At 44.2% G+C, this 11,758-nt stretch overlaps 1 protein-coding gene and 2 long non-coding RNA genes across 3 annotated transcripts; 1 reads left to right on the forward strand and 2 right to left on the reverse strand.

Annotated features, from left to right (window-relative positions):
- Positions 1–829: 829 nt before the first annotated feature.
- On the reverse strand, positions 830–4,327 carry chst1 (carbohydrate (keratan sulfate Gal-6) sulfotransferase 1). The gene is made up of 2 exons (XM_003969619.3): positions 3,990–4,327; positions 830–2,891 (listed from the first exon to the last, which is right to left on the reverse strand). The coding sequence occupies exon 2, from the start codon at positions 2,843–2,845 to the stop codon at positions 1,559–1,561; it is 1,287 nt and encodes a 428-aa protein (XP_003969668.2). The 5' UTR covers positions 2,846–2,891; positions 3,990–4,327; the 3' UTR covers positions 830–1,558.
- A 1,159-nt stretch (positions 4,328–5,486) lies between these two features.
- LOC115252213 (uncharacterized) lies at positions 5,487–6,877 on the reverse strand. The gene is made up of 3 exons (XR_003890628.1): positions 6,693–6,877; positions 5,793–6,281; positions 5,487–5,725 (listed from the first exon to the last, which is right to left on the reverse strand). It is a non-coding gene; the product is annotated as an uncharacterized lncRNA (long non-coding RNA).
- A 1,133-nt stretch (positions 6,878–8,010) lies between these two features.
- On the forward strand, positions 8,011–9,105 carry LOC115252211 (uncharacterized). The gene is made up of 2 exons (XR_003890626.1): positions 8,011–8,076; positions 8,894–9,105. It is a non-coding gene; the product is annotated as an uncharacterized lncRNA (long non-coding RNA).
- The last annotated feature ends 2,653 nt before the right edge of the window (positions 9,106–11,758 follow it).

Genomic DNA, 11,758 nt, shown 5'->3' on the forward strand with positions numbered 1-11,758 from the left:
CATGGGTAAACAAGTGGTCACTGCCTGGAAATCAGCCGACGTCTTCTCCCGTTTAATTGGACGGCACCATCATCTGTGTCGCATGTGGAACACAGGTGGAGGTGTCCAGAGATTTAAAAAAACACCCAAAATAATTCAACACACTTCACTGACTAATCCAACACCAGCTGAAAGACAAAGATGAGTGGATGGAAACTGCACTTCGGATTCGCCTTCTCTTCTGAAAGCCCTAAATCGGCATGTTACGACGCGACCTTTTCATTCGCCGTGGGTTTTGAAGCTCCCGTCCGTGAGAACGTCTGCCCTTTGGGTTGCTGCGGGCAGCACCAACCCGTCACCGAACGCTGGCTGGGAGGAAGAGGAACCATTGCGTTTCCCAGTACATACGCGGCAAAATCAACACAAACTGTGGTCTCGCTTCTCAATTCCATTTTTCTCCACCCCCCAGCAGTAATGACGCCGGACACCAAGCACTAATGACAAACAACATCAGCGCCGTGTTTGTGAAAACCTTATAAGGAGCTCTGTTTCATCTTGTGCTTCAATTCTAGGATGTTGAAGCTGATGGAGATTTCAGGGCTCCGAGAGCTGTCCGGTGAATTCCGAATTATCCGAGGAGCAGAGAACAAAAGGGGGATTATGACGTACTGCTGTACTACGCTTCAACCTTGACCTTTTAACCTCAAACATGCGCTGGTTGAAGATGCAACACTGAGTGAACTGATCCCCGATGGGATTACTTCCAGTAGCGGGGTGTAACATAGCTGTAAGGATTCCTGCAGCGGAACGTTTCCTGCAAAGAGGCATCTTTTTCTTATGAATCTTTTATTTGTAATAAACAGGAAGTGTACAAAAGGCATGGGTGGTTTACGCACGAGGGATCAGGATGCTTTCAGATAAAATAAAACCAGAGCAGGTGAGCAAATGCATCTCTATCAAAATGATAAAGAGGCGCGACAAATGCCATTTTAATGTGTCGGCAGCTGCTTGGATTCAAAGAAACTTAATATTCAGGTTATAAATGTTGCACTTGATTGAGATACATCGGCTATGGAGTGCAGCTTCAGGAACGAGGATTCCGGCATTAACTCCAATTAGCGTAGCATATGGCTGCCAAAACACGCATGATGTGCTGCAGGACTCTCTCTCTTTTGCTATTAATTGTCTGCAATTATACTTTGCGAGTGCCACATCTGTCAGATGCACGGCTCATCCTCCCAAACAGACAGAAATTCCATACCGGTGGTGGTGACGTCTCACTGTTTATTGCACAGTTGGCCTTGTACAGTCCAAATTTACCATCACAGATGTAACAAAAAGAACACGATTTTAAAGAAACCCCTCCCCGTTCAGTCCAGTGTGTGACCTGTTTGGTTACTTTTGTTACGTTTGACCTGTGCTAGTCCGCAGTGTTGGACACCGATCCGCAGTCCCCTGGGTGCATTCAACATCTTTAAGGTTTAGTGCAAATTCGAAGAAAGAAAAGTACGGGGAGTACGGAAATGATAAGGCAACGTTTAGAAACATATCAAAAATAGTCGGCAGAGAACTATCTTTGTTACAAAAATGGTACAAAAGTTTTGTCCTGTACCAGTGAGATAGACATGTTTTTCAGTTCCTCCTCTGATTTTGCAAACTTGTATCCCAGCTGCTGAAGTACTTTGCGGCACACCGTCTGCGTGTACTCGACCATGTCGTACGACAGTCTCAGACGCCAGCTCTCGGCGTTGGCGGCCGAGTCCCTCACCGTACCGAACTTGTGTTTCGCCGAGGGCTCGTTGCTGCCCTGAGTGTTTGCCTGTATCCAGTCTTCCACGTTTTTATCCATAGACAGTCCAAGATAGTCAAAGATCTCTTTTGTCTTGGAGAGCGGATTTCTGGCCATATCCTCGTAGCGGACCAGCATGTACTTCCCTTTCAGCCAGTAAGGGTGACCGAGGCCGGTGGAAACGGAGCTGAGGAAGTCGTCACAGACGACCGTGAGGGGACTCAGGTCCAGATTGTAGGGTCGTCGGCCTGTGGCCCTCCAGATACGCCACAGACGGTACATATCCCTAAACGTCTCGATCCGCGATGACAGAATACCACGCGGGTCTCTGACGAGCTGAATCACTTTGATATTCAGCCGTGGGTCTTCGACCAAAGCGCGCAGGTCTCCGATCTCCGCCACCCGGACGATTTTGATTGCCACGTAGCGCTTCTCCCGGCACGCCTCTGTGGCTAAGGTCATATTTAATGCCCCACATTTTTTGACACAGTCTCCTTCCTCCAGATTAACATCAGCGGTACCGAAGGCGTCGCACACAGGCTGCTGACACAGGGCTCGGCTGGCCCCGCGCCGGAACAGCTTATCTGTAGTGTGGTTTGTCGGTGTGGGTTTGATATAACTCTCCAGAAAATAGAGGTCGCAATCAAATAAGCTACGCAAGAGGTCGCGGCTGGCGCCTAGCATCACACGTCGGTCTGCAGGAGTGCGGCTGTGAGATAACCGCGGAATCAACGTCGTCTGGACATGGTAGAGAGGCTCAAACAGGTAGAAAACTTCCTGGTGCTGGTTGAGCAGCTGGCCAACGAAGGAGGAGCCGCTCCGAGTGGTGGCCAGGATCAGGATGTGCATTTTACGGGTGGCGTTGATGGAAAAGTAGGGGTAGTCATCACAGCCACCGCTGCCGGCCGCCGCCCGCTCAAAAGGAGGTTCTGTCTCTTGGCCTCCCAGGCCACAGTTCTGGGGGCTGGGCAACTGACACAGCTGGAACGCCTTGGAGGTGAGAGTCCGGATGGCCGTGTACTGGATGGCAATGGAGGCCAAGGCCAGCAGAATGACTGCCTTCCAGGAACATTGCATGACTGGACCACTTCATTTAGACACAGCTGTCCATACCGGGTCCTCCCTGCGGATCAAACAGATGGTTTGGGTTTTGTCATGAGATGAATTTGTCTCACTGTCAGATTTTTATAACTCTATTACGACAAAGCACAAAAAAGTCACTTATTTAGATTCTTACACCGAAGGCTGGCGATTAAAGGTTGAATAAAAAAAAAAAATACTAATGCACTTCCTTGCTACAGCTCCAACTACCTACCTCTCTCTCTTGTTTCAAATAAGCACTCGCAAAATCATATTTCCTGGGTGTAACTTTCAAAAACAGACCAAGTTAAGAGGAAGTGGAGCACAGACTCTAAACATATCACGTTTCAAAAAGCTTCCTAATGAGCTTTACAGTTAAAGAAACTATAGAGAACCCTCAAATGTGTGCGCATCACGTCCTCTCTTGCATCTTTGCATCTGATTCAAGGAGCTTATTTCCACCTGATTGGACAATCCAAGCCATACGCAATAATCCACTTGTTTCATCAGGGAAACCGAAAATTTAGCCAGCCGAATCAAACCTTCAGTTCCAATGTCATATCAAGGGGAAATGGCTGTTATGAGTGATGGATGACACATTTTCAGGGAAGAAGAACTAATTTTAACACAACACTGTGATAACCGGGCCTCCTGAGGCTCAGATCTATAAAAAAAGAAGAATAAAGAATAACGCATCGAGGGATCTCTTCTGATTCCAAATATGGAGGAGCGTTACTTTCATAACACCAGATGAGGAAAATTAATATTGCTGTTCTGTTGAAACAATCGCAAGCAGACTGAGAATCAGCTGGCCAAAGTCAGAAGTGGAGGGACTTTGTTGCCGTCCAATGCGCCAGCTGGTGTAATGAAATCGGCTGACTACGAGGAGAGACCACCGATTTCTGCCTGTCACCGAGCCGACAGGCTGATTCTCACTCTGATCAAACACCGGATGTTAACGCACTTGTGTAAAGAGAGCATAAATTAACATTTGGAATATTCCACACTGCGGATTTCTAACATTCTCCACTGTGCACGCATCTTCAGCGCAACGCAAGACGCCGTGGCACAAATGAGAAGTGTTCCAAAAACGCTAAATATCTGATGAAGCCTTGCTAAATAATCTGTGGGTAACGCGTACCTTGTCAGTGGCTCTAGTGTCATGATGCGCTGAACGTCCGGGTGAATCACCGCTGCCTTTCTTCTATCCTCAAACGGTTTCCACGGCGCGCATACGACGCAGAAACCGACCCGAACCGCGTCAGCGAGAGCCGCGTTTCCATGGAAGGACTCGCTTTGAGACGAGGGTTTTCGGACAGAAAGTGGAGAAAATGAGAGGAAACGAGGGGGAAAGTGATGCAGCTGTGTGGTTGTAAAAGCCGCCGGGCTGTGAGGCTGAGCGGGGAAGCGGCGGAGAGGCTCCCCTTAAATGATGCGCAAAGACGAATGCGTGAGGGAGCCAACACAAGGACCGACTGTCTGGACCAGCCTAAACCCCTCCCCCTTCCCACCTGCCTCCCCCCTCCTCTCTCTCTCTCTCTCTCTCTCTCTCTCTCACACACACACACACACACACGCACACACACCCACACCAACCCTAATCTTCCATCTTCTTCGTCTCAAACCAATTCGAACCCATTGCGCAGCAGGGCTCAGACCGTTGAATTTACGCTATTTTAGAACGTTGCACTACGTTAAATTAACGTTTCCTGTTGACGAGGGTGTGTGTGTGTGTGTGTGGGTGTGCTGCTTCTGACGTGAACTCGAGAAACATTGCCTCACAGTTGACAACCCAGATTTCGACACAAGGTGAAAAAAATGATGTAATTAAGTTTTTGAATTTTGGATTCACAGACACTGGTCGATGGCACCATGGCAACTTGATGGTAATACCTTCCATTTTTCTTTGTTTTTGGACTGAAGAACATAAATATCAAATAAACACGGAATAATAACCTGTGTTGAAATAAATGGGATGTTTGTGAAGGTCATTCACTGAAAAAATCCTAATAGAACAACAGAATTGAGTTTCCTTCTCCAGACCAATCTCTATAATGATAGTTTTAGCTATGCAACATAATGTAAAATAATAAAAATAGACACACACTAAACCATGGACCATGGAAATATGTTATGTTTTACTAATAACTCTGCTAAGATGACGCACAACTCTGACTAGCTTAGCATAACCTTGCAGTTGCGGGGCCAGTGCCTAGAACTTACATCTTAATAGTTCCTTATTTTTGCTTTGAGGTTCCTTTTTCTCTTGTGACACTTTTAATGTTCTTCTTATAGTTTGATGTATCTATTACTATGTTAAATACATTGTATTTGAATCATATTATTCTGTTGGCTTTATATAAAGGTGAAATTGTGATGTACTAACTGGCTCATTGTTTAAGAAAACATTTGAAGCTGTTCTTTATTCACACAAACTAGAACATCTGGCCAGGTCACATGACCACATTTCTGTGTTGTTTGAATCGAGGCTCTCCACGGACGTTCTCGGTAACTTCAGCAGCATCTCCTAATGCGCTTGACATCTCAGTCAGTAACAGTTTAGTGAGTCTTGATGGTTATTCAGCACAATAATCATTTGCTACAAACCTCAGTTGTGTTTAATCAAAATTGTGTTAGACTATAATTGCAGCTTTGTGTGCACTGAACACAATTTCACTCTGATGAAAGTGATTAACCTTGCGCAGATGCCACTATTGCTGTTTGTAGCATCTAAAGTAGATGATCTATTTGAATTATAAAGGCTTGATTGCAGGAAAATAGGTCTATTCGTGCTATCTGCCCATCATCAATCCAACCTTCCTCCTCGAAAAGTCCTCGATAGTTGGCCGTTGCATTGAAATGTCATCGTCAATAGGTCTATAGAAAATTATGAAAATGAGATAAGAGTAATTTGATAATACATGCATGTGAAATGTAAATTTACCTGCCAACAATCTAGATTAGGTATTCCGTACACCACCTGGAGACTTCCAAGGCCTACTGGTATTTTACCCTGCAGCCCCAATAAAAAAAGTGAGCCTGGTGGGTGGAAATGGGAGTTCAATTTGCAGCAATGCCTGTCCGTACGTGCCGCCAGGATTGGTTCTTTGGTGATTTTCACGCGGACTATAGCTCCTTGGCTGCCTGTGTTGCTCTTTGTACGTGTTAGTATCTTTTTAAAAAATCACCATATGGACACGTTAACAAGGTCAAATACAAGGTTTTCCTCGCCGGGGAAGTAACCAGCGACAGCTGTCTTGAGTCTCCTGAGACAATATTAAAGTGGAAAACACAACACGCGCTCTGAGAGACGACATCGGAGCTGTGGTAGGCAGCCGGCCAGAGTAGCAGCAGGAAGGCGGTGATGAGCTCAGCTTGGACTGTGTGCGCGGATGTTTTCGGGTTCACCTCTGATCACAATGAACCAGACTGTCTGGAAAAGGGTAAGTGGCAGCATTTGCTTCATTTCTGAGTGGGTGGCCACAAAAAAAGGGGTGGGGGGGGGTGGTGGGGTGAGCTCTATGTATATACTGCAGATACTGCCTGCTATCTATAACATCCTCGCACACCCCCTGATTAATGATACATTCTCCTCGACATTTACTCTGGAAATCACACCCATTTTTTTTTCGTTGCGGGTTTCAAAAAGGATATTTGACGGCAGAAACTCCAACCCAGCGGTAAGCCACCAATCAGGAGGGCTGCAGCTTGATGACTGGGGAATTATCATCTCGGTCGTCCATCTCAAGAACTGTTTGACACTCAGAGAACTAAATTAGCCTGTCACAGTAAGCCGGCCAAATCAATAAAACGTAATAGATGGTTTAGAGATGAATTGACTCACCAACCCCTGACCCTTCTGAAGAACTATTTAGAATGCACATTTTAGATCATGGGTGGGCAATCTTTCTCTCAGGAGGCCTGCGGTGATATATTGATGACGCCGGCTTGGTGACTGATCTTTCTGCTGCGAGGGTACCCGCAGGTTGAATTCAAAACTGGCGTCGGCCCATTGTCCTTCCCGATGTGCCAGATTATTAACATGTAAGAGAGTAATGCTGTCGGTGTCGCATCACTTTTTAAAAAATGGTTGTCTGTACGTACAGCCTGAAATGTGCCATACGTCTAATCATGTGACTTCATTGTTTATCAGTCACTTTCACATCGCAGTCCTCTTGAAAATTGATGGGATTCTAGGAGGAATATAATCTCACAGAACACTGGAGCTGTGCTCACACAGTCGCTGCTACAGCTAAAGAAAAAGGCAGCAGGCTCCAAAGATTCCATTGCTCTCCAATAAACCACTGATGACAATGAACCCAGCTTAGAGGCAACCTTGCCAAGGGACACGGAGGCAGACTGAAGCCTTGCATCTGCTGCGTTGTGATAGCCTTTCAGCACATTATGGTGTTAGGCTATTCTATTTGAGCATGCTATAAAAGAATTTCTAATAGATTCATAACACGTCAGGCTAAATAATGTGTGTAGAGGAGGGCTGGCTTTGCCTGTCTGCCCTTCATCTTTATGCCAATCTACACATGGTGCAAGCTTTTTTTTTTGTTTGGTTTACTTCATTCACAAGCTGGGATGGTTTGCAAGGACTTTTAGAGATTACTTTGTTCTGTTTGGGGGAAAAAGTGGATGAACAAACACTTCAAAGTGGAAAAAAACTTGTGAGTAAAAACTCATGTGCATCAATCTGAAGTGTAATTTATTCAACACAACACTGCAGATGTGCACACGTTTTCAAGGCATTACAAAAGAGATTCTACTTCTGCACTCGTTTTGCATATTCTTGGACTTGTTACTGCTTTAGTTGCTGTCTAGTGACTAATTTTTGCCTGTGAATATAAAAGGTTTCCTAGAAAATCCAGTTACTTTTTTATCAAACTCCAACAAAATAAGTCAATATAACAAAAACAAAGTCAGTACTACTTCAAACCAGAAACACCGCTGCTAATTTCTTAGGCCTCTAGTATAGGATATATTTATGCAGTAGTAATACAAGGTTACATAAGCTAGTAGGTTACTTTATGATCAAAGCCCCTTGGCTGTGTAAGATCAAAGGTCAATGTCCTCCCAGAATCTGGAACATCAGCAAAATTTAATGAGATCTTCCCTGACCCATTTCCTGAATATTTCAATAAAATTAACATTTTTGGGTTATTTTGAAAACAAAAGCCAATGTTGGCTGTCACATGACCTCGTGGGATGAGGTCATAAGCGAAGTAATTATGAATTAATAAGTTGATAATCCCTAGTATTAGCATATTTGGCTGTGACATGCAGCTTTACAGTAAATGTATTCAGTGCTTTTATTTCCAGTATTAGACCCAAATGCCGTCTTTAGATGATGTCTTGTGATAAATGTGTTGTGCTTTTTACGGTATTGTAGTAACAGGGTTGGAAAAAGGTGTTGAGCTGTACAGCCTTTCATTGAAGAGTTACTACAACCTTGTTTATTGCAATGCAAAAGGAAATATCAACACAACCTATGATATAAATCACTGCTGAAACAAACAAAACATCAATGTAAAATGGGAATATTGGCCATCATTGTTTTGCATGCAGAAGTAATGTATCCACAGGCATAAGAGTGAAATAGTCTTAGACAGAATCGTCCAAACTTAAGTAAAGGTAATTGATATAACTGATGCCTGGTCTCTTTCCCACCCTATGGTTGCCCAACTCATAGTTGGCAGAGGGTAAAGGAGGGTGAGAAGAGGTTATCTTTCAAAATAAAACAGGAAGTGCTTGACAAGACGAGGCACGAGTGCTGTGACATTAAGACAAAAGAGGACGGGTGAAAGATTAACCGCATGAGAGAACAAACACATACAAGGAGATATAACAGCCTTGTGCTAAAGGTTCCTCGCCGGGGGGGATCGCACGGTTCATGGCTGAATATCATCTGTTCTCTGATTAAAGTTGGTGGCTGGGTCAGAGCTAAATGATGCACTCTGCAGAGTCAGTGGGTGGAGACGACCAGGGAGGACTGTGATGGGCCAGACTCTGCTGATTCTTGTTGCATTTATCAATCTAAAGGCGACAACATCGTCACGGCTTCTGATAGATAAGAAGAGGAGAGCTGAATGAGCGAGAGTCTGTGGATGAACACATCTTCCCAAGGAACTTTGGTCTCGACACTATCAGCGACTTGGGGCTGATTCGGTCAGTCATCACCAACCCGGTTGGGAGGCTGATGAGGCAAAGCATCTGGATGGAGACTCCTGAATGAATAAAAGACTACACACTTGGTTTTTGTGATTGTTGTGAACAGCTGGAGACAGAAAGACCTGTTGCCAGCAACTGGTTGCCGCTCAAACACCAACAAGTTTGTCTCATTCTCGCTTCCTCGCCCCTTTTGATCATCATGGGTTTCTTCATGATTGTTTTCTCTGTCCTTCCAGTTCAGACTGAACAAGCTGAACAAAAGACAGTTTAATGTGCCCAAGACCAACCGCTTGATGTCATTACCCAAAATGCAAAGTAGACGTGAACGGTTCATGAAATAATTTCACATGTTTATAGCTGCACCAGGTCTACAGGTCCAGTCAGGGTTCCCATTAAAATGTCAATGACGTTACTGCAAAAAAAGCACAACATTGATTTATAAAATGTGCTTCATTTGTTCTCATCAATAGGTTTTTGAAAGAGTAGTCAACCGAGGCCTGCGAGGCTCAGATGAGGCTAACTCTGCCTCATCAGGCTGCCCTCTTTTCAGCTCACAGGTGGACGTCAGGAAGTAGCAATTAGCAACAATGTGATAAAATTATAACAGGATAAATGAGGTAATGACATGTATTTTAATTCCACAGGGCAGTGATTATTATTACACCAGGGTTTCTGGTAATGGTGTTATAAATGGCTTCTTCATTGATAAGCCTAGCGTCTCTGAGTGTCTCTGTGTACTGGCTAGCTTTTGTAATTATGGTTTTCAATTTAAGTTTCCCATTATACTTCCATAATTGCGTACCTGTTCTGTAAAATTGATGCTCCAACTCCTGTATGCATTTTAAAGCGTAGATAAATAGAGCAGTTGGGTTTGCATCAGTTGAAAAGATCGTTCAATGGGGTTTCGCAAAATTGCAGTGGTTTCCCAAACAACTATAGATTTGGTGGACGTTCAGCTCATTGTCAGTTTTCAGAAGAGCTGATCCATTGAAAAAGAGCAAGTTTGGGGCTACTCTTTGGCATGCTGCACAAACAAAAACAACCCTATCTTCCTCCCCTCTGCTGAATATGTAAGTGACCCGGAAAGGCTCCCATCTCATCAGTGCTCCAGCAGCAACGGTACCATTGAGTATCCTACACACTGCTTGAAATTCCAACTAGATTTTGGTCCCTCGGGAGGAGATTTATGCAACATGAGCCCACACACACACACCATTGACTGTCAGTTTACTTTGCTGACTGCTTTAGTCAAAGGTCGGCTTAATCGGATAGACACTATATAATCAATCTGTCCATGCATTCATATCTATACGGTCCTATATTTTATAAATGGCTACCAATGACAATATGCTGTTTGGAGAGACAAACAGGTGTAGCATGAAAACCTCTTTCACCACAATTACAATAATCTTCCGGCATTTGAAATTCAGTGTTGTTTTCTTTTTCTATTCAGACTTATTATAGGCAAAGGCAGCGGTGAATAGCCTGATATGCATTCTCCTTTTTTTTTGTGGCCACACTGTTCCAGGGATCTAGCAAGAATGGCGGGCATTGACACTATGCAACCGGGTATTTAATAAATCACTGTTCTCATCCAATTAAATCACACCGTTGGAAAGCGTCAACCTTAGTGGCGAGGAAAGACTTTTTGCCTTGTGTCTTAGCCGCTTTTACCCTTTTGGGTCACAGGGAGGGTACACATACGGGGAGCCACCCAGGTACAACCTTAGATGGATTCGCAGTTCATCGCATCATTTGTGGGTTCAGTACCTTGCTCAAGGGCGCCTCAGCAGTGCTCTGAAGGTGTTCTGAAGCCTTCCTTTACTAATAGAATGCTGACCATGTTTTGTCCACACCAGAGCTTGAACCAGTAACCCTCCATTTCTCAGCCCAGTCCCCCAACAGCGAAGGGTTGGAGGAAGGATAGTATGGTTTATTCATCTGAGTTGTGTAGAGAATTGCGGTGTCTGGCAGTATTGAAGGTTTTCCAGTTGTTAGGCACACGCTGCTGGAAAAGATGGATCAACAACACAGAAACATTATCTCAGCCATTCGCTGCATGGGGGGGAAAGAAATGCCTGGAAGTCCGATCGGACTCACTGGGAACATTTGTTAAAGGTAAAGAATTTTTATTTGGAGGATGAGCTGGTGATCAAGAAAGAAATGAAGGTGTAACAAAGAAAAATACTTATGCTACATCCAGACAGGATGTCAGCAGTGTTGAACCCCGTTTTTTTTATTTTACATCATAACATCACAGGAAGTGTCAGAATTCTGATCCAGTTTTGTATTTGGACCACTCATACAGTTGGGATGACTGTAGTCAAGTTAATATTAGTCCCACAGAATACTTCATCCAAGCTAGCTCAGGAATAGATGAGGAGAATTTTTCTTCCTCTTAACCAGATGATGCACGTTGTAATAAAGCTAATGCAATACAATCTGCAGTGCCAACAGAAGATTAACTGGAGCTTTAGATGGGTCTGGTCCATCTTTATCCTTATCCTCTGCCCTTAATCATTCAGGGGACTGAACATCACACAGTTGGCTGGTGTGTTGATACAGCTGCTGCTGTCTGGATGACCGTCCCAGAAGAATCCAGCAGTACCAGAAACATACTGTACGTAAAAGATTTATGTGCTTTTAACTGTAAATCTTGCAGCAGCATGGACTTGGCTTTAAAAGGAAAATTGCTCATGATTTTCGAAAGTCATAAAAACTATATATAAATATGTA

This window comes from Takifugu rubripes, chromosome 13 (assembly GCF_901000725.2).
Source record: "Takifugu rubripes chromosome 13, fTakRub1.2, whole genome shotgun sequence".
NCBI classification, from domain to species: Eukaryota; Metazoa; Chordata; class Actinopteri; order Tetraodontiformes; family Tetraodontidae; genus Takifugu; species Takifugu rubripes.